The 22,044-nt window shown below is 37.5% G+C and overlaps 5 protein-coding genes across 7 annotated transcripts in view; 4 read left to right on the forward strand and 1 right to left on the reverse strand.

Moving 5' to 3' along the window:
* LOC146485444 (extracellular calcium-sensing receptor-like) overlaps positions 1-22,044 on the forward strand; it is a 175,686-nt gene that overhangs the window by 56,808 nt on the left and 96,834 nt on the right. The window lies entirely within an intron of this gene.
* LOC146485448 (fibroblast growth factor 2-like) lies at positions 1,596-6,817 on the forward strand. Its single transcript, XM_085103343.1, has 3 exons — positions 1,596-1,976; positions 4,080-4,183; positions 5,389-6,817. The coding sequence occupies exons 1-3, from the start codon at positions 1,847-1,849 to the stop codon at positions 5,566-5,568; spliced, it is 414 nt and encodes a 137-aa protein (XP_084959469.1). The 5' UTR covers positions 1,596-1,846; the 3' UTR covers positions 5,569-6,817.
* On the forward strand, positions 6,905-10,459 carry LOC146485449 (fibroblast growth factor 2-like). 3 transcript variants are annotated; one of them, XM_085103339.1, is made up of 4 exons: positions 6,905-7,098; positions 7,162-7,295; positions 9,380-9,483; positions 10,203-10,459. In XM_085103339.1, exons 1-4 carry the CDS (start codon positions 7,037-7,039, stop codon positions 10,407-10,409), a joined length of 507 nt encoding a protein of 168 aa, XP_084959465.1. In that variant the 5' UTR covers positions 6,905-7,036; the 3' UTR covers positions 10,410-10,459. The 3 variants fall into 3 exon arrangements, with proteins under 3 accessions (XP_084959465.1, XP_084959466.1, XP_084959467.1); XM_085103340.1 differs by having other exon boundaries at positions 6,974-7,295; XM_085103341.1 differs by lacking the exons at positions 6,905-7,098; positions 7,162-7,295 and adding an exon at positions 8,717-8,937.
* On the reverse strand, positions 11,601-16,540 carry LOC146485450 (uncharacterized). The gene is made up of 3 exons (XM_085103342.1): positions 16,256-16,540; positions 15,682-15,791; positions 11,601-11,987 (listed from the first exon to the last, which is right to left on the reverse strand). Exons 1-3 carry the CDS (start codon positions 16,371-16,373, stop codon positions 11,748-11,750), a joined length of 468 nt encoding a protein of 155 aa, XP_084959468.1. The 5' UTR covers positions 16,374-16,540; the 3' UTR covers positions 11,601-11,747.
* LOC146485451 (uncharacterized) lies at positions 17,418-22,029 on the forward strand. Its single transcript, XM_085103287.1, has 3 exons — positions 17,418-18,398; positions 19,895-20,169; positions 21,464-22,029. Exons 1-3 carry the CDS (start codon positions 18,266-18,268, stop codon positions 21,710-21,712), a joined length of 657 nt encoding a protein of 218 aa, XP_084959413.1. The 5' UTR covers positions 17,418-18,265; the 3' UTR covers positions 21,713-22,029.

Raw genomic sequence — 22,044 nt, forward strand, 5'->3', positions numbered from 1 at the left:
CCGACCATTTAGTTTGAATGCAATATTTCGTTCGAAAACTTTAAAAACTGCAAAAGCCGTGAAACGGAAGATCTTGCTTGCTCGGTACGTTGGATCTCACAGGAGATCTAATCAGCCAAACTTGAAAAATAGACGATGAGAAGTCCAAAGACTACTGCAAAGCTGACACAACGTAATATATTTTAAAACAATATTTCGGCTGGCCAAACCAGCCTTCTTCAGGTTTAGATGTTGATGTAACATCTTAACCTGAAGAAGGCTGGTTTGGCCAGCCGAAATATTGTTTTAAAATATATTACGCTGTGTCAGCTTTGCAGTAGTCTTTGGACTTCTCATCGTCAATATTTCGTTCGCTAGAATTGTTTTCTCCCAGTTAGTTTATTCAGCTAAAGAATCTGCAGCGAAAAGGACAGTTTATTTATTTTGTTCATTTACAGATTCGTCCTACACTTGGGCAGGTGGAAAAACAACAGGGCACGAAGTACCCTAGTCGGTTATACACCTGACCCTACCCCCCCCCCCCCCTTAACATTAAGTAAAGTGAAAAGTAAAGTCCAATCCCTTATTTAAACTCTTCTTATATGATTCACACAACTTCATCCTAGACCGGGTTTTATTTTGTCTTCTGGGGCCAAAGGGGAAGGGGAGGGGGGGGGGGGGCAGATTCCACCCCGTCCATAACTTCCCAAGTATAAAGGCTATGACAATGAGGCTCGGAGTACGTCCAAAAATGTTTCCTTTGAGGTACGCAACAGTAAGTGATGACGTCATATGACGTGGTAATTACGTCATGATTGCCAAGTGGTGACCATCTTGGATCCAATAATCTAAAAAAGGAGCAAGGCTGGCTTCACGGTCAGAGAAGTATATTTTTCAATATTTCGAAAGGCACGGCCTTTCTACTTCAGGGTATGTTTGGACCCGACAATTTGGATATCTGGATTTCCCCAAACTTTAGGAAAGAGCCGAAATAGGACAAAAGTAAGACAATACAGAAACACGAAAATGGATAGAAGGATACCGGAGGACTGATACAACAGTTTTCTTACTTCCTAATTGGCTTGTGTAAAGGCTAAGGGCACAAAAACGAACTTTTTGCTATTCAAACACTGTTGAGCAGTCTTTTCACGTGTTACCGTATGCAGTGGTAACTGAGGTGGTTCTGAAACGTGAGAGAACTGTAAGGCTCTCCTGGCCCTTTCTCTCCGTTCATGGGCGGGAAAAGGAGAGACCCTGGGAACGGGGTAACCCATTTTCAAACCTGGAGAGAAATCTGGGTACAAGATTAACCCAAGAGAGCCCAAGTATTGGCAGTGCTTTGACGTTATAAAATGCTCAGCCACCCTCATCCATTCAGTACTTCTCTACTTAGTTAAACTCCCGTTTTGTTGCTCGCAAATTTTTTCAGTTGACAATTACATCATGTTTGACATTTATGCCAGTTGTATAACATTCTAAAAACCGTTTTATGTGCCCACTCTTACATGCATGACTGGTCAAAACTGCATGCAAATCTACCCTCGTTATACACCGATGGACACAAAAGACTACAAGAAACTCAATTGTGCGATAAACATCGCAAATTAATGAAATCGCTCACTAAGTGTTCATTTTTAGATCCCAGACAGTGATATTGGTGCAAGTTAAATCAACCGCATGAACGTACTTTCAGAATTACTTTGTGGGATAATGAGGCGCTGGATGTCATTTCAATGACAAGAGTTGTGCTCAGGAAATGATTAAGAGGTACTTGCTAAGGAATCTTCATTATTCGTGCCTGCAAACTTTACATATTTACCTTTGAACGGCCGAGCAGATACAATCTTCAGCAAGCCTGCAGGCGGTCATGGCTTCGCCTCAGCAAATTACAACGAATGTTGCTCGCAAGACATATTTAATATCGCGTCATGGGTTTGTGTTACGAGTGACGCAAGATACAGTTGGGAGCAGTGAACATGGAACAAGCGATCCTTTTGGTAAGTATATAGTTGTAAGCAATGTCGGTCAATTGTTAATTGAGTTATAACTGTGGATGAAATCCCTAAGGCGAGACAATTCAAATTAAATTTAATGGGCAGTAATTTCCCCAGCCCTGCACTTTGTCGACTTGTGCTACTACGCAAATCCAGAAAATTGAGCGGTACTTTTCTGTGCTGCCGTATCTCATGCTTCAACGTCGTGTGTAAATCAAATCACAGAGACCCCAAGGATGAAAGTTAAATTACTGCATGAGCGGTAATTTCTTTGGTAACTTTAGAAATCGTGAATCGATGGAATCTTAGCTGAATGTAACCAATCAACTGAAAGCCACAGGGAAGTACTTTCCTGTGGTGCTGTTTATTATGCTGTACAGGTGATTCTTGAATTCGAAGTCTGTTAATAAAATTCTAAAGTGTGACTATTCGAATGAAAGCTACTGAGCAGAACTTTCCTGTGCTGCTGTTTATTATGCTGTTCCAGGTGACGCAGCTAACGTTTGAATCGGCCTAGAAGTGGATGAAATCCTTTAAAAGTGTGACCATTCAAATCAAAGCTATTATAAGCAGTACTTTTCTGAGGTACATGCAGTTTCAATATGCTATAAAAAGCAGATCTATCCTTTGATACTGATCAGTTTTAAGTCAAACCATCACGCAATGAAAACTGTTTTGCTTCATCTTTTTGTGTTGGCTCTTGTTTTTCGAAAAAAAGGAATAATTAAAAATTATTTCCTTAGGCGGTTGGGTCTTTCCTTAGGCAATAACATCGAGAACATTCTTTTTAAAAATGTACATCCATAAGAACTTGAACACTAGAGAGTCAAAACTTAGAATATCGAATTGATAAAAAATGAGTGACCGTTTCAGTTACGAACCCAAGCAGCTGCAAAAGAAAATTCAGGCTTTCTTTAGTTTCATACCAGCTCAAGTTACACTACTGCGATGGTGTCTCATCTATAGCAATTCTTTCATCCGTAATTCAAAATATACGAATTTGATATATTTCGCTACCGTAGTGTGATTATCATTTGCAAATGTTAATTTGGTTTGCAAAAAAGAAAACGTTTCTGACAAAATACTTTTCTGAAGTGAAAGGCGATTTAAATTATCCAAGCCGGTCGGGAAAAGAACCGACACAGTTCACTGGTTTGTTCTAAACAGATCTGTTCAGTTATTGTAGTCAGTTTTAATATTTAAATGGATCCTACATATCCGTTCCCAAAGACTTCAACATTCATTACATCCTTTTACCTCGAGCAATGCAAGATAGTGTGATAAGATATACAGGCAGAAATTTAGCCCTTATCTATATTTAGTATTAGCTGGCTTTTTAGTGGAACGAACTAAAATATCTTGACAATTTCCGGAGTTCATTTTGGAAAAACGTTCTTCATGCAACTAGCTAGGTCATTTTGCCATTGAATTAGCATTGCGGGGACATTTTCGAGGCAAACCGCCGACTATTTCAATCCGATACCAGGGCCGTCGCCCCTCTGTAGAAAAGGGACAATCTGGGGACGAGTTTAGTGTTACGTGTAAATCGTACGTATGGATGTAACTGCTCCTTACATCTCGATACCTTGATTTCGATCGATCCATAATATCTTGGCTTGAGTGGAAAAAAAAAATTAAAATAATTTAAGGATCCCAAAACAAGAGAAGAATGATGACAGTGAAGATCAGAATTTCTTGGAAGGTGTTGTTCAGTAAAATTATAGACATTTTCAAATAGCGTTAACAAACTTGCCATCAGTTTTGAATTGAAGGAATAAAAACAAACAAACGAGAATACAGTGAGAAGAAATCACCTGGCCCCAGTTGTTCAAAGAGCAGATAACTTTATCCAATGGATAATTAAATCGCTATCCAGCGAATAAAATGTACTTCAACCAAAGCTTTTGGCAAGTTTTTCAGACAATCCCTTACTTAAATTAGACAGACGCTTCTACTTTATACACAAATTATAGGGCTGAAGGGAAATTATTGCACGCATTCTATCTACCGCATAGCGACCTATCCAGTGGATAAAATTATCCGCCCTTTGAACAACTGGGAACTGGTCTCCTGCATGCGTTGAGGAGAAGTTTTATTGATTTTCAGCCGTCCTTGAAATGATGTCAGTCGGTCAAGGTGAGATTGTGTTACGAGGAGAAGCAGCAAATAGATACATTGGAATGGACAGTGATGGAAACCTTGGGACTTATGTAAGTGATAACTTCTTCCTTCGCTTCGTGTATAACGCAAGATACCTTTGCAAAAATTGTAGAAAAAGAAAAGAAAACATGCTTTGCAGGGGTTGCCCAATCATGAAAGTACTCACCTCTTATCATCGTGTCCAGGTTTCGATACCCTGACTCGGCGTCCTATGTGCCATTGAGTTTGTCGATGGTTTCAAGTCCATGCTCAGAGATATTTTTCTCCCAACATTTTTGAAACTTCAATTATATATGGATGTCCTTAATAACCACTGATGGCTTAATTCCATTGATACTTAAATTTATGTACTTTTTCATTTAATAATATTTATTTATCGATCCGTTGTAAAGCTCCTTTTTAACTGGACAGCGACTACGTGCATCCATCTTGGATTAATGGCACATAGAATATAACATAAATTTAGTGTAAAACGAATTGTATCTTTTGTCTGTAAAGTATCTTATCTAATACAAAACAATTTGGAAACTTTGAAAATCAAGGAAATGTGAAAATAAGGTTATTGTCGTTGGTGTAAAACAAAAGAGAATATTATTTTACTTAATCCTTTGCAGGAAACTTCACGACGTATTTGCACTTGTTGGTAATTGTAACTGAACCGAATTCCCCACTCTATAAATTATGGGAAGACTGGACCGAGTGAAAGCTTGTGGAACTTGCGTTAAAATTTTAAAATACTTCGTTATTAAAAGATAAGGCATTTAATTTGACAGCTTGCAGGTGATAAGTTATTTGTCAGTCTGACAGTTTACTAAATCAGTTTACGAATCATTTTAAAAATCTTGAAGCTCTTTTTGTTAAATCACAAAATGATCTTGACTTCACTTGACCGGACTCCATTTACGTACACATATATTTCTCTATTCCTCAGTTGTACAGAGGAAGAAAACTGTGTGGACGAAAATATGAATGGGATTGTTGAATACTCAGAATGAAACAACTGAGGAATAGAGAAACCACGAGACTAGCGTTCCTGTATCGACGTCACAGCCCTTACTATCCCCAGTCTCCCGTTTTACGCGGTATCATAACCAACTGGAAGTAAAATGTGACTCTTTATGCGCCGAGAAAAATTGATAAGGAATCTTTTTTTCGATCTTCATACAAGAACAATATGAAACAGATTTGATTAAACAATTGAACAATTTCTGTCATTTACACATTTAACTCAGTACGTTTCTTCGTCTTTCAACAGAATTCATTAATTGAGAACTGTGTATTCAAAGAACGTCATAACGTGAATGGCTACAGCTCATTCGAGTCCAGACCTCATTCCGGCTGGTATATGGCGCTGACAAACGATGGCAGAGCAAAGCCTGGACCCAAAACTGCCCCGAGTCAGAGAGCTGTGGAGTTCTTACCAGGAAAAATTTGATGATACTGTCACGAGATTGTCTTTCTTTGCTTCCGCCACGCGGAAATTTAATGTGAATATATGAAACATATTTAATCTTTTTAATTCAGACAACCATTAACTTTTGTTCTTTTAATTGACGAGTTAGTTTCTGGAGTTTACCGGTTTTAACTGATTAACGCCGTCAACAGCTGCGTGAGTTGTTTTTACGAAAAAGAATTCTGTAGTATAATTGGCAACAGTCCTTGATAGCAGGAAGACAGTCATAATTTGAAGACATGTTTGGACCGTTACAACAGCCAATTTAAATCTGAAAATTTCCTACTTCGTGTTCTTCCAATTGATTCAGCAGTTTATATCATGCTTCTATCAGCTCGCAGCTAAAGATAAAATAATCTTTCATATCCACAAGAAAAAGACACCCTTAAATCAATATTTAAAACCCCTAGGTACGACTCAAGTAATTACGTATTCTTTTATTGTTCTCTTTACTATTTTGTTTGCATTCCTAATTAGTGTTATATTTTCATTTCGTATTCAATTCTATAACTTATTTCGTAACTTACAATGGTGGTTGTCAAGGCCGAAACATGTCTTCAAATTAGAAGGTGCTGTGTCTTCAAAGCTCTCGAAGCGCCATCTTGAAGAATGCGTAAATAATTATTTTCTTGCGAAGTGAGTGAAGCAAGGGTGTGGACGTTCGAAAATTTAATTTATGGTATCCACGCTCAAGTTGTTGAAGTGACTTTCCACTTAAATTACTCTTGCATTGCAAAAAAGTTAAACGACTTGACTTTGAACGCGAGCAAACATTATAGTTATACGATTAGACGCATAATCAAGGCTCGTTTAAACGGTTTAAACATGTAACCAACATTCGTTCTACAAAAGTTGGACGGATGTTGGACAAACGTTGGACGAAGTGTTCAAACTGCTTCGACACCATTCAACCTTTTTTTTGAGAACAAAGGAAAATGTTGTATGGATGTTGAATGAAAGTTTAAACCAATTTAAATTTGATCCAACAAGCTTTCAACAATGTTGAACGACCTGTTCAAACGCTCCCGACATTTTGTTCAACAAAGTGTTGAATGCATGTTGAACCAAATGTTGAAAAATTTATACATGCCGGGGGATGCTACTTAAAAAAAAATATAGGATTTTATCATCTTCATTATCGACATAGTAACAAACATAAGTTGCAATAAATTAAGATATTATTAATAGCTATTATACCTATAAAATAAAATGTAAATGTTTGCACTTGCAATTTTTTGTGTAAATGTACTGTCAAAAACAGTTAACATTTGACAAATGGCGACAAGGAGTAATCTTCGAAACATCACGTAACTCTCTCATCACTGATTTTTAAGTTTTCCTTTGTCAACTGCGCATGCGTCACACGCTTAACCGCTGTGAAGAGCACATCCTACCTATTGTCACTGCTGCACGTGTCATCCACGTGCACAGTTAGTACAAGGATTGTTGCATGTATAATAGAAAACTCGTCTCAAAACTGACTGGAGTGGTCCGCGATCACGAGTTATCGAGGTACACAGTTATTAATTTAGTTTCCATCTTTTTTAAATCGTAAACTATTTCAAGCTTTTAAAGTGTTGAACGACGGATCATGGCTGGCTTGACACCGGAATCTCCGCACCTTGTCCGCTTAAACTGCCGTCATGACTACTACCTACGAGTGACTGAGGACAGTGTGGAAGGAACAAAGGATAAAAACGATGACTACAGTGAGTAATAGAGGGATGACGCAGTAGTGAGAGCACTCGCCATCCACCAGTATGGCCCAGGTTCGATTTCCGCACTCGCGTCACATAATGTCCCTACTGGGCTTATAATAATAATAACTTTATTAACGTGTCAAGAAATGTAGCTGAGGGGAGAAGTCCCCTCTACTAATAGTGGACACCTAACTAAATTCTAAAAATTCTAAAAAATTATAAAAATGAATTAAAAATTTACATCTTAAACCATATATTTCCTCCGGGTACTCTTGTTATAGCCTCTTCAAGAAAAACATTTCCAAATTCCAATTTGATCTGGAAGTGTCTTCAATTAGTGCTCTGTGCTAAATATATTTTTGTATTTATTTATTTATTTTCTGAAATATTTCTTGATTACAGCAGACATGAATATTTCCGGCAATATACAGCTTTTTCAATTAACGTTGCTGACAATTAAAGCGTAGCGCTAAGGCGATAAAACCGAAAACTGAAAATCTTTCCGGTATTTCGACTGTCAGTGCCTTAGGATGGATGAAAACATCATAAACATTCAGTGCCTCTTAGATTTATTTCCTAGGAGTGAGTCACAGCAGAGTTTAAAAGCTTTATCGTCCTTTGGTCTTGTGATGTAGGCTTTTCCATAAAGTTAATTGAAAAAAAAAACGTATATGTATTGCGGATGAAAATATAAGGAAATGAAATAATTAATTAAGGAGTTTTGATGAAACAGACCAAAGTATTTGCATACTTATTCTCCTATGAAAAGCGGTTTCGAGCTAATGACCTTTGCAACACAACTAAATGCAAATACTCGATCATTTGAGCTATCAAAGCCGTCCTGGGTATTTAGAACCCATAGAACTACGTTGTTTTCAACCCTAGTAAAGAACCATGATTATAAGATAAAATGAAACAAGAATTAAGCGAAGAAAAATTTGTAATGCTACTACGAAGGAACGATTCATTTACTATTAATCCGTGTTAGTTTTTACTTCTGTCAAACCTAGGCGGCATGAAAATAGCTTTAGTCTTAAGCCCAGCTGCTTGTAATTTTTAATTTTAGCAAATGTGCGGAATTTTACTTTCACTGCACTATGAGTCATACTTCACAATTTCGCTCTATTTTTAAATTCACTACCTTCTGCAATTTCTTCTTCATCAAAACCAAAATTTTAGACGAAACCGCAAAAAAAAAATGGTGTTTTTTTTTTCTATTTAAGATGAGCTAAAAAAAAATGAGGGAAGCATCAGTCATAATTAGGGATACAAAATTGACTCTATATTATTGCTCATAAAAAATGGGAGACAGCTATTTTGCATCACATGCTGTGAACCTCACTATGAAAGCGAAGCTCAGTGCAAAACTTTTCATATGAATATTAGTTTTGTTTGCATATGAATGAAAACTAATTTTCATAACAAAAACTTTGCACTTAGCCTCGCTTTCATAATGATGTTCAAAGCAACTCGGAAATGGCCTATTGCACTGGAGAGTGAATGTTTACTTGTTAAACTACTGGCAATACGCCCACAGTGGTTGGTGTATGCGGTTTCTGTTTTGCCGATAATATTTCGACGGACGCGTATTAAGATTCCATGACGCTTTGTTCGGTCACGTTCATTCGATTTAGATTGCAAGTGATCGAAGGTGAATTTAGCCAGAAGTACGGTCAAATTTGAATTGTCAATGAACTTTAATTTCAACAAAACTGATAGTTTTTCTCAACAAAGTAAACTAAAATTAAAGCGGTAGACGAAGCTAGTACTGGTCTACCCGCCTAGATTAGCTCTAGCTACTTGCGGGTTAGTGTTGTCTTTCAATTTTATGTTAAACATTTTTGAATAAACTTGAAACTTGAAACTTGAAAACTTGTCATTATCCCCTGAAAGGTGTTCAAACAGTTGAGTCTGTGGGTGTAATAGCCCTTATCACCCAGCGGCCATGTTGAGTTTCGGGAGAATAAAAAGCTTTGTTCTCGCACCGCAAGCCTCGGCCAGAAGCGAATTCAGTGCGAGGGTTTCCATGCAAAAACAAAGCTTTTGATTTCTCAATATTCCTTGGAATGAATGCCATTATTCCTTTTATTTAGCAATCTTGGAAATGACATCACTTGCTGAAGAGGGAACTGTTATCCGAGGAAAGACAGCTAATAAATACGTTGGAATGAACAGTGAGGGAAACCTGTCAACTTACGTAAGTGCAAAATTAATTTCCGTGCAAAATGCTCAGTGCCGCTATAATATTGTAAAATATAGTATACTCATCATAGTATATTGCAACAGTTTCATGCAACCTGGTTGGCTACCTAATTACGTACATAACGCAATGTGTCGTTCCTAGCTCATCTGGAAAGCCCGCTTTCTCCGACGAAATAGAAAAGGGTTTTTTTTTTTTGCTCTTGCTTTCTCTCATTTTTCTTCAGACGAATGAGGCATTTTTTCTGAGTTTATTTTAAAAAATATTGGAGATCTATCAGTTCTAGTATCTTGGCAGCCGGTCATGCATCGACGCAATCGTTAAAATGATGGTCCAGTTTAGTTAACAATTACCCTACTACTACACAGAAACTAGTGCCAATTGTCTTGGGCTGCGGGTGCCGGATGGCCAAGATTGAAACGGATTGTAATTAACGTGAAAGAATTGGCCAAATTGTTCAAGTTCTTCCAGCCAGTGTATTTTAGAGAAATCGCTAAAAAGACTTGATTATAGTTTGTTCTTCCAAAGAGAAATTACTTAATATTTCCCTGGCTGATCTAAGAGCAATTTGTTGTTAGAGAAAAGGTATCTTGTCAATCTTGTCAAATATTTAAAGCAGTTTTGATCAAAACACAGGGTAATGCCCGTGACAGTGTCCCATGTAAGAGTTTAAGACACATCATGTATAATTTGTATAAATTGTGATCTCTTAACAGAGTTCCTTGGTCGAGGATTGTGTGTTTAAAGAAAAACAGACTGATAGAAAAGGCTACAGCGCATTTGAATCCAGGCCCCATGCTGGCTGGCACCTGGCGCTGACCAAAGACGGCCGCACAAAGCCTGGACCCAAAACTGAACGTGGCCAGAGAGCCGTAGCTTTCTTTAAAACGACAATTCATTGCCAAAATATGGAGAAAAATTAACCTTGCATTAAGCAATAACTGATTTGTCAAATAAAAACATGTAATGCTCAGGGATGGATAGTAAATAAATAAAAAAATAACAAATTTAGGGAAGGTAGCACTAAGCTAACTCCAGGTTAATTAGGGTGGCCCTCAAAAGTCGAATAGGCTATTTCCGAGTTGCTGTGAGCCTCACTATAAAAGCGAGGCTCAGTGCAAAACTTTTCATATGAAAATTAGTTTTGTTTGCATATGAATTGAAATAAATTTTTATAACAAAAACTTTGCACTTAGCCTCACTTTCATAATGAGGTTCAAAGCAACCCGGAAATGGTCTATTGGAATTTGGAGATGTTGGTTTTGTCGAGAGAGGAAAACTTGAGAACACGGATAAAAACCCTCGGAGCAGGGGTTCGTTTCTCAAAGCTCCCGAATATCTTTAGAGTCCGGAAAAAATTACCTTCTCAACAGATTACCGTTTGTTTTTCGTCCAAATTTAACTCAATGTGTTTCTTAATCTCGAAAAACTTAAATATTTTGGCATTCACGATTCTAAAAAATTGCATTTTTTTTTTAATGAATTTTGTACAAGTAAAATAGCTGTGCGGCTCCAAAATCTTCTCAGGAGTTCCAGGAGCGCACGCCAGGGACGAGAGCCAACAACAAACTTAATCCACGTGTGGCGTCAACGCCGAAAATCGAACCCGCGCCACACTGGTGGAAAGCGAGGGCTCTCACCACTGCGCCACCCCTACCTTTCCCACTCTCACAGCGAACTCTGAGGGAACAGCGTGTAGTCTAACCAAAGCACTTATGTCCAGAGATGCACCTAACCCTGAATTTGGTTACATTTATATAAGACAGACATTTTTGTCGTTTCAATATGACTTCATGTTTGACAGAATTATTTGTGTTTTAGTAAAAATTTAGGTTAGGGGACACTTTGTGATGTCTATCATGCATTTCATGCATCTCATCAGCGTCCATTTCTGGACATATCTCAAGCAAATCCTCCAATCACTGACACCCAAATTGAGGATAGAAATGCGTCATTTATGACCATCAACCATGGTGCTACCTATATTGATACACCGCTGCTACAGTCGACACAATCGCCTGATCAAGACCAGTAGTATAGCGGTCAAAACATCACGATCAACACCCATGTGACACAATCGAAAGGCAAACGATTAAGTTTGATTTCACAGGCAATTTTATCTTTTAATAATTTTATTTCAGACGTTCAATATCAGCAGTATTGATATGATAAATGAGTAGGAAGGAATGCGACCCTCCGTGTGTTTTTACTTTAATTTCGATTACATTGATTAATTAACTTGCTGAGATAGAGCGTAACAGTTAGGGTTCAGTCACCCAGCAATTTCCCGGTCCATTTGCAGGATCAGAAACCATCTGTTTGCCGGTTTCATTGCTGACCTTGGTCCCGTCAGAGGCGTCAGTAGCCTCAGTAGCGACGCTTACTTTGCCACCACTGAGCACCAGGTACTTGCCTCTTTTGTCCTGGCTTTCTAACTTGAACCCACCAGTAGCAGGCTCCTTTATAAATATACATTTCGGTTCATCTTTATCCTTTTCGCCCTGTTAAAAGACAGAAATAGGAAGCTTAAGCAGCGACGACGGCAACGGCAACGGCAACGAAAACGTCACCTGATTTATTTCATTTGCGCTACTTCGCGATTAATTCAACTCGCTCAACTTCTACAGAAACGGAGAACTATCAAGGAACCAAATTGATAGGAGTGGCGTTCTAGTTAAGAAGGAAAATGAAAAATTCACTGTCGTGCGTTCACGTTCTCCACAAAACCTTAAATGTGGTCATTTCACGTTGATCAATTGTTTTTGCTCATTAAACCTATTGCTTTGAGGCGTTGTCGTTGCCGTCGCCGTCGTCGTTGCTTAAACTCTCTAATACCAGAAAAGGGACCACCTTGCCTTGGGTGAGGGTGGGTGGTTACGCAACTGACACCAACTATAGGCAAAATTTTCAATGCAGTCTAAAAAAAATTGCGCGAGACAAGAAATGGAATATTCATTTTGCTTTAATGTTTTATACGGCTTCCCAACAGGAGGTTGCAATCTTATTGTAATTTTAAACATAAATATTCGAGACATGAGCAAGACACAATCTGTTTTAAGGTAGGTGTCAAGAGATGCAGCTTAGTTTTGATTGAATTCATTTTGTAACGACCAAGAAAGCTGTCACGGTAATTTATAGGGAGGGGTTTACATTTCCGCGCATGTGAATGAATCTGAATGCTTTTTTTCTCTTTCTTATCAACTTTATGGCCTTAAAATCCCACTCACATGTAATTCAGTTATCACTTTCTATAATTAGTCCAAGCAAAATGACTGATGACTAAAATTCACAGAAAATGCTAGTGGATTGTACTCATATTGTCGATATTAAATTTAGCGTTGACCCGTAGGATTTATTCCACGGTTGATATTTTTACAGTTATTTACATGCGAAATAACGCAATCATATGAAAAAAATACCACCCAAGTTACCTATTCCCTTCCGAATGGTTCATAAACAACGAGTAAAATTAAACAGCCTTAGATCATGGCAAGCAAAGGCGAAAAAGTACTTTGATTCAGGGACATACGCAGAACCGTGAACCTCTCCCTTTACAATTTTGATATAGGACATTCGGTGATACTGCTGTAAAAAATATTTGAAATTAGCAAAATGGCCAATTTTGAAAGTCAGTACCGTTTCAAATAGCGAAGATTCAGGAATTCTTGCAGACGTTTGAATGAAGACAAGAAAAACTTGCTCCTTACTTATACCAACATCCAGAAAATTCACAGACTTAATGAAACTATATCTTCGCTATCTCAAAAGGCAAGATTCTCAAAGTTGGCCTTTTTACTTTCGCGGTTGCACTGGCCATTTTAACCTTGGGTAAATGGCTTTTTCCTACTGGGAAGCATTTTTTTGTGTGTAACCGATTTTCCCAGAGTTATAATTGCCTCCGGGAAATTTTCATGGATACGTCAAAAAGAACAAAAGAATTTCCCTATGACAGTTCCAGAGATAAGTTGCATGGGTAATAATTAAGAACCCAAAGTGGCTCAACCAATCACGAGAAAGTGAAATGTACCAAACACAAGAAATCACATGTTGTTTACGTGCTGTGTTCATCTTGGCGCCAAATCGCAATTTATCGGCGTATAACCGAAAGCATGAAATCGATCAAAACCCACAGTGAACCAAACCAAAGCTATTTTCTCAAAAGGAAGCTTTAGGGAAGAGGTCCAGTGTAACCGCACCTATGGTCTTTGTCAAATTGAGCCAAATCGACCAAATTAATTGGCACGTGCCAAATGAAACCAAAATTCCCGCGAAACTGCAAGGGTTCATAGTTCAGGTAATTGTTCAACTTTGTCAAGTGACGTAACGTGTGCCCGATTTCCTTGAACATTTTTAGAATAGTTTTTAAACACCCACCTTATTAAAAAAAAAACAACTAAAAATAATAGTAGAATCAATCCTAGACTTATAAGTGCTTTCAATTACAAAAATCCCTTTAATGTGATTCATATGATCAATCACCACTTTGAGTAATCGTAGCTGAAGAGTTCTGAAAGGTTTTGGTGTCACCACCCTTTACAACGCCCTTTTAACATTTGATCATGTGGATAACACGTGATTTTCGTTCTTGTACATCCTCATTGGTCGAACGTCAGCGTATGTGCCTGTCAATCCTTGATCACGAGCGTTTTTAGACGACAAAGAATGCTGATGTTATTCTGTAAGCGAGGACAGTTTAATTGTCATTTTTCAATAGAGAAAATTTGCCACAGACTAAAAATGTTTTAAAGTAACCAATGCTAATGCAACTCAATACGGCTGTGTGACACAAATGTTTTCCTTTAAAAGACAAAACACAAATTTGTTCAAAATCTTGATTTAGCCACAGAATAAACGTGAACTCACACGTTTCATTTGAAATTAGAAAAATTCCATGGTCAAATCCTTCATTAGGGTATTGTTTGTATACGACACTGACGTTGTTTCGAGGCAAAAACAATAAATTCTTGATCAGCTTTTCCTGATTACAACCAGAGTGAAGGGATCAACTTTTGTTGCACGTCTTGAACATTTATCATTCTGTTCGAGTGTATTAATAAAGTGTTCGCTCGATGACGACTTTGCAAGGGTATGGGTACTCAACGAGAATATTAAACCAAGGCACTTCAAATGCTGTTTTCTGTGTTTCCAGATCGTTTAGTTACCTTTTAACCCTTTAAGCCCTAACAGTGATCAGCATCAAATTTCTCCTTGTTATATCAATACTTATTCAACCATGAGGTCATGGGACTTTAAGATACAATCATTCAAGATGAATTGTTTTGGTATTTCAATAACTTCTCCCAAGTACTTTTATGAGAAAAGTATGGGGCCAAGATATGAGAATTTGTTCTTTGATATTACGGGTTAAAGGGTCAAAGACACATTTGCGTGTGCTGAATTAAATGATCTGTTCTGCTGCTTAAGTTGAAAATTTTAGTTGCAGAACCTTTTTAGGAAACGGAATCTTCTCTCCCGAATTTACGAGCTGTTGTTATCTTTATGAAAATGTTGGCTGGCCTTATTTCGCATTTTAAACGAGACATTTGCGCCTCCGAAAATGAAAGGAATTGATTTTACAGTGTCGTGAAATTTTGAGCCGACATTTTGCTGAAGAAAACTATAGATTTTCTTGAAAACAAAATACGAATTTCTGAGGTGATTAAGACCTTCCAAACAGATGTCAACCGAAATAAAGCCATTGGATGCTCCTGGAAAGTGACATCACTGCTTAATGATAAGAAAAAACGAGTGCTTTTAAACTTGTTCACGGGGGTAACGAAAAACCCGGAACTAAATTCTTTACGACTGGTAGAGTAGTTAAGAGAAGTCAGAGTAGTGAAAGAGTACTAATTTATCACTCCGTTGCCAACAACAAATGTAAGGCCGTTTTTTGGAAAGTACTTTATTCTTACTAATTCGGGTTTTTTTCACATAATTTTTAGGCCTTTTAGACGTATAATTTCATATTTTCCCATTAGATCTAAATTCTAGTATTTTGTAGTATCCTATTTTATAATGTAAAGTAAATCGTAATTCAGCTCAGAAACTGCAATGATTTATCTCATTAAACCTATCGGCTCTGTCTATCACTCTCCATCTCTCAGAGCCATTCACACAACTGGGCACTTATACGGGGTCACTAAATAGGAAGCTTGAATGTGTACTTGCAGTAAAATAGAAATTTATGATACTTACGAATAACTTGACAATTAGGCGCCCTTCCTCATCCTCCTGGACCCCAACGTACTTTTCAGACGCTTCCAACCGTACGGAATCTCCTTCCGGAGAGATTTTCTTAATTTTGACTAAAAAAAGAAATATGATCACATTTTAGTTTCATTACGAAATGTGAAATTTGTAAAGCCATATGTACACCAGCTTGGAATAAAATTATCAAATGCAGTAATGTTCGTGGGGTATTTTAGGCATGCTAGGTACAGGGGACCACTCAATGAAAGTATTTTCTTCAAACACACGTAGATACGAGGAATTGAAAACGAACCCAATTCTTCGCACTTCTCCCATCACACAGCATCAAGGGTTCTTTAATTTCCTTTATCAATCAATCTGTCACACTCAAGTAAAGATTAAGCAAAAAATAAAAGGCTACAGGCGTAACGTCCTTGACTGAAAAAGCGGCTGCCTTAACTATGGATTGACCTGCAATTCAACTTGAAGTTGACAGTTCTTAGTCACACCGCTTAAAAAAAAGCTACGTTTTGGCGACAGATTTAATTAAAGGAGTTCCAGAAATTTTTTTATTACTTACCAAAGTCCTTACCAGAGTCGTCTGTTTTTTCTTCGATTCCTTTTACTTCGTCGTTAGTGATGCAAAGATATTTTTGACTTTTAGACCAACGCAAGTAAACTTCTGTTGTCTGCTCCATCAAGCTGCGATAGTGGATAGCAAGCGAGATACTATTGAAAGTTCTCAGTAAGAAATCGTGGCTGATTACTGACGAATTCTCAAAGGTTTTGGTGTCACCACCCTTCACAACGCCCTTTTAACATTTGATCATGTGGATATATAACACGTGATTTTCGTTCTTGTGCTTGCTCATTGGTCGAACGTCATCGTATGTGCCTGTCAATCCTTGGTCATGATTATTTTGCTTTTTTTAGACGACAAAGAATGCTGACGTTATTCTTTACGCGAGGACAGTTATCATTTTTCAACAGAGAAAATTTGCTACAGACTGAAAATATTTTAAAGTGAGCGATGACAATGCCCACTCAAAAGGGTCGAGTGGCGCAAATGTTTTCCTTTAAAAGACAAAATACAAATTTGTTCAAAATCTTGATTTAGCCTGAGAATAAACGTGAACTCACTCGTTTATTTGCAATTAAAACTGAAAAATGACATGGTCATATCGTTATTAGGGTATTGTTCGTATACGACATTGGGGTTGTTTCGTGGCATTGCTTGAGTTACACCTTGGTTTTAATTGCGGTCGACGTAGACAAAGCTCACTCCTGATAAAGATGGGAGTCGAGATTACATGGGACAACGTTAATTTTAACAGATAAATTTTGGGACGTGTATCTAGCATCCCCCGCAGGTTTTGAATGGGCGGATGACATAATCACCAACTTACAATTAACCTACGATCAGGGGTCTGTTTTTTCCAAGCAGCTTACAATATGGAAGTAACAAGCCAATGCATAAGATATTCAGTCAGGAAATAAGAAAATGAATCTACAAGCTGATCTTCTGTCACAAGATGCATCTGTCACAAATGAAAGGAAGACCGCGTAAATAACTTTACACTTCAACCTTTCTCTTATATTCGGTCTCGATGATTTTTGGTACCAAATTTCACCATGCATTCACCATGCATTATACAAGATGCATTAGTTCTAGACTACAATTTTCAATGTAACAGCCAAATTTATCACTAGTCAGAATTGAATTGTTTTTAACAATACTGAAATTTATTGTTCTTTGACAACAACCAAAAGTCGCCAAAATCCATCAAATCGGCAGACGTCGAAAGAGAAAAAGCTCGGGGGCTCGAAAGAAGCTCAATTTCATTATAAATTATTAAGCCTTGATTGCAAAATTACAGGATGATCCGTGAATAGTTCATTGAACACACACAAATTGGCGGATGTACAAATGCGCATGCGCCAGGTATAGACTGCTGATCTGATTGTACGCAAATGCTACAATCCGTTTTAGCACAAATGTGTATCGTTCTTTCGAAAGTAATTTTTGTCTATATACTCCACCGTTTATTTTTTCTTAGTTAACGGCTTAAAACGGGATAGATCCCTTTAAATTCTGTTTGATTGTCTTAAGCTTACCCTATCCTGTAGCGATTCTTTTTTAAAGGTACAAGAAATTGTTTCTACTTTTAGCTCTACATTTGAATAAGGAGAAAATTATTTTCTCTTGCAGAAATAGCAATATTGGGGTCAAACTATTGTCATATCGAGATCAATCAGTACTGAAAATTTTGGCGAAAAAATTGGCCATTGCTTCGGATATTGTTGTGGCAAGCCTAGAGAACCTCTGCAAAAGTCAGCTAAATCTAGTGCTGCCCGCCCCAATATCAGTTCAGCGGAAGCGACGGAGAAGAAAATACCGGCTCGTGTATACAATCGGTATGATGTAAAATATATAGTTTAAAAATAGCCTTGTAGTTTTGGCAGTAGAAAATTTTTGCCGGTGTGATTGTTTTCACGAAACCATTGATGGAACCGAATTTACAAAAGAAATTCATCTTGGAGACACTTCAGGGCCCAAAACAAGTCGAATTACAGACAAGTAAGACAAAACATGGATGGTTTGGTAAGAAAATGTTCTGCACAAACTCTGTTGTTTTGTCGTAACGGTGCATTCCTTCGAGTCACCGAAGACGAAGTTCAAGGAATTATTATCAATCCCGATGAAGATCAAGATGATGCATACAGTAAGTAGCATTAAAAAAAGAAGAAGCTAAAACAGAAAATTTTAAACGTTGTCATGAAGAAAGAAAGACATCACTCAGTATTTCTCAAACTGATTCATAATTCATGATCTTAATTGTCATAAAATTTGATGAACGTTTGCTTTTAATTTCTCTAAAGACTGTTTCATCCTATTTTGAAACAAAATCCATTGTCTCGTTTTCTGAACACACTTTTTCTCGTGTTTGATGTATAACGTCAAAAATGCGGGACAACGGTGTTTTTTCCACCAATACTGTTAGCCCAAAGTTCGTTAACAAAGGTGGACGGGTTCATTTCGTAGATTAATCTAGCCCGTTAAGTTTTTGACGTTTTATCTCGTACTGCGAACTGTTAACAAAATTTTATTGCTTAAAACATTTTACTTCAAAATATTCATCTCACGATGTTAGTTCATGAGATTAAATGTAAATACAACTGATATAAAACGTAACTGGTTCTCTAAAAAACTCTAAACTACAAGAACCATCGGAAGCAAAAGGAAGACATAACGACTTCCGCGTAGGTTTTCCCAGTTTACATAAAATTTTTGGCCGGCTCAAAGAAGATATATTTAAAAATAAAAAAATTAGCTATTTTTGTCTGCCGATATGAAAAACAGGAAAGTGAAATCCTACATGACAAAAACATGTGATGGGCTGAGTAGCATTTATCTTCTCCACTAGGAATCGATCGCTTGAGTCTTTCGGACACGCTCTGGGTATTTAAATGGAAGGGTTCACGGTTCTGCGCATGTCCATGAATCAAATTGCTCGCTATGACCCAAGCCTGATTAATTTAATTCGTTGTTTATGAACCATTCCGAAGGGAATAGGTAACTCGGGTGGTAATTTTTTTATATGATTGCGTTATTTCGCATGCAAATAACTGTAAACACATCAACTGCGCAATAAATCCTACGGGTCAACTCTAAATTTAGTATCGACAATATGAGTACAAACAATTCACTAGCAATCTTCTGTGAATTTTGGTCATCAGTCATTTTGCTTGGACTAATTATAGAATGTGATTACTGAAGTACATGTGAGTGGGATTTTTAAGGCCATAAAGCTGATATGAAAGAGAAAAAAGCATTTTGATTCAAGCACTTGAGCTGAAATGTGAACCCTTCCCTTTAAACACTGGGCTGCTGACATACTGGTAACAATCTAGCCAAACGTGGAGCGAATTTTATAAAATTAAAGATTTCAAAAATGGATGTGCCAAAAATGTGTTAAGTCATCGAGTGTGTTTAAACAAATGTATTGCAGCGTCGAAAGAATGTACGTTGCTTCTTCTGCTTGCTTTAAGTTACGTTGAATATGTTATTGGCAATTTATTTTAAAGAGCTTGAGGAGAATACAAGTCGGGAGGTTCAGTAGAGGTGTATTGTATAGTACGGTATGCCATGGTGCGTTGCCATGGTTACGATGCATCACGTTTCGGTATGGCAGATATACAGTTTTGCTTTATTTTTCAGTCATTCTAGAAGTCATCTCTTTTTATCAAGTAAACGAAAACGAGGTAGAAGAAAACAAAGTTGAAGATAGAGTAAAAGGCGAGCAAAAAAAGCGAAAGAGAGACAAAGGAAAAGGAAAAGGAAAAGACAAAAGCAAACTAGCGCAGAAAGTCGACGAAAAACGCGAAGTAAAAAGGAAGGAGCAAGAACAAGACGTGCAAATAATAAAAGCCATCCGTGGTGTCGTTTCCAATAAATATATTGCGATAGGTGACCATGGAAGACTTGAGACTACCGTAAGTATATTATCAACTTCTTTTTCCCTAAATGTACAGTGGAACCTCTCCTTACGGACACCTCTTTAATACAGACACCTCTCTATTACCGACAGTTCACTTGGTCCCTTGGAGACCGAAATCTGTATGGAGTGTGTGCACGGCGGCCATGTTGGAGGACTAAAACAATAGAAGATGTTTGCATAAAAATAGAATATATTTCCCAAAAGAAAATCATTGTATTGTTTTGGTCCTCCAACATGGCTGTAGTGCAGACACTCTTTAGAGGCTACCTCTCTAAAAAGGACACCTTTATAATGCGGACACTTAACCCTGTCCCCTTGGTGTCCGTAATAAAGAGGTTAGACTGTATTTTATTTTTTGCGTGTCTCAGCATTTTGTTTTCATTTCTCGCTTACCTCACGTGGTTTTAAGGATGCTGCTCTAGCTGACTTTAATGACCAGCGCTTTTGGGTTATTATGAAAAAATTAGGAGTGTTGTCACTACGGTAAGGTGAGGTGTTTGTACCCCTAACCTGAGTATCAGGCTTTTGCACCCCTTGCTCAATTGAATTTATAAACAATCAACGTCAAAATTACAGAATAAAGTGACAAAATCCCACAAAGAACGGAGAATAACAAAGCAAAAAAAAAAAATGTTTTGTGTTGCATCATAGTAGTCACAGTGGGTATAACTGTAAGTATTGGTGCTGATATTAATATCTTAATATTAATATTAATATAATATAATAATATAATACTAATATTCATATTAATATCTTTCACGAATTATTTTAAACAGATATGAATTCTTTTCATCTTTGTAAAGCGCTTAGAACAGGATTGGATAAGCGCTATATAAGTAGTTATTATTATTATTAAAGGGTGCGGGCTCAGTTGAACGTTCACAACTTTTCTTAATCAGTGTGAACAAGTGCTAACAAATCTCTCAACGTTTTCGGGCACTTATGTCCAGAAATGCACCTAACCCTGAATTTGGGTACTTCATATAAAACAGACCTTTTTGTCGTTTTCATATGACTTCATGTTTGACAGAATTATGTGTGTGTTAGTGAGAATTAAGGTTAGGGGACACCTTGTGATGTCTATCATACAGGTCATGAATCTCATTAGCGTGCAATTCTGGAGATATCTCTCTTCGGAGAGGGGGTTGGGGGGAGGGGGGAGGGGAGTCGGCCCAGCACTCCACGGACCATAGGAGACCGGAAAGAAGCCCGGTCTGGATAGGGTTAATATTATAATTGTTTTAGGTCTTTGTGTTAGTTTTAGTATGATGCAGTTACCTTTCTGACAGGACACCCTAAATAAGGATTGTGTGTTGACCGAGCACCTGAGTCACACAACTGGTTACCGATGGTTCGAGTACAGATACCACGCCGGAAAGAGCTTGGTGCTGACAGAGGATGAAACGGAACTGAGTGAGCGAAACAGGGATTTTTTATATCTTATTAATGGCGTTTTTCAGCCCTTCGAGATAGATTGCAGAGACAGCCTACTTCGTTACCATAATTTCGCAGCTTCGTCAATGCCATCTTTTTTGTAAAGAGAATGAAATTTGTTTCATTGGTCAACTTAATTATTTTTTGTAAACTTCTTAGAATGCAGCCGTTTAATATATAAATCGTGGCATCATCAATGATGGACTCTGCAACACAAAAGTATCAACTGCTTCATCTGAAACAAACTTCGCAAGATTATAAAATTGTTCTCAGCACCGTAAAGAAACAAAGCTGAGGAAAATAACGATATTAGAGAAGCCAACTCGAGCAAAACTCTTTCAATCGATTGGCTGAAAAAAAAAAATGCTTTAGAATTAGCCAAAAAAAAAACTGTTGGAAAAAATTTGATTGAAATAAATGCTGGAAAGAATTTTCT

The sequence above is a fragment of the Pavona decussata genome, unplaced genomic scaffold (genome assembly GCF_977016875.1).
Source record: "Pavona decussata unplaced genomic scaffold, jaPavDecu1.1 SCAFFOLD_26, whole genome shotgun sequence".
Taxonomy (NCBI): domain Eukaryota; kingdom Metazoa; phylum Cnidaria; class Anthozoa; order Scleractinia; family Agariciidae; genus Pavona; species Pavona decussata.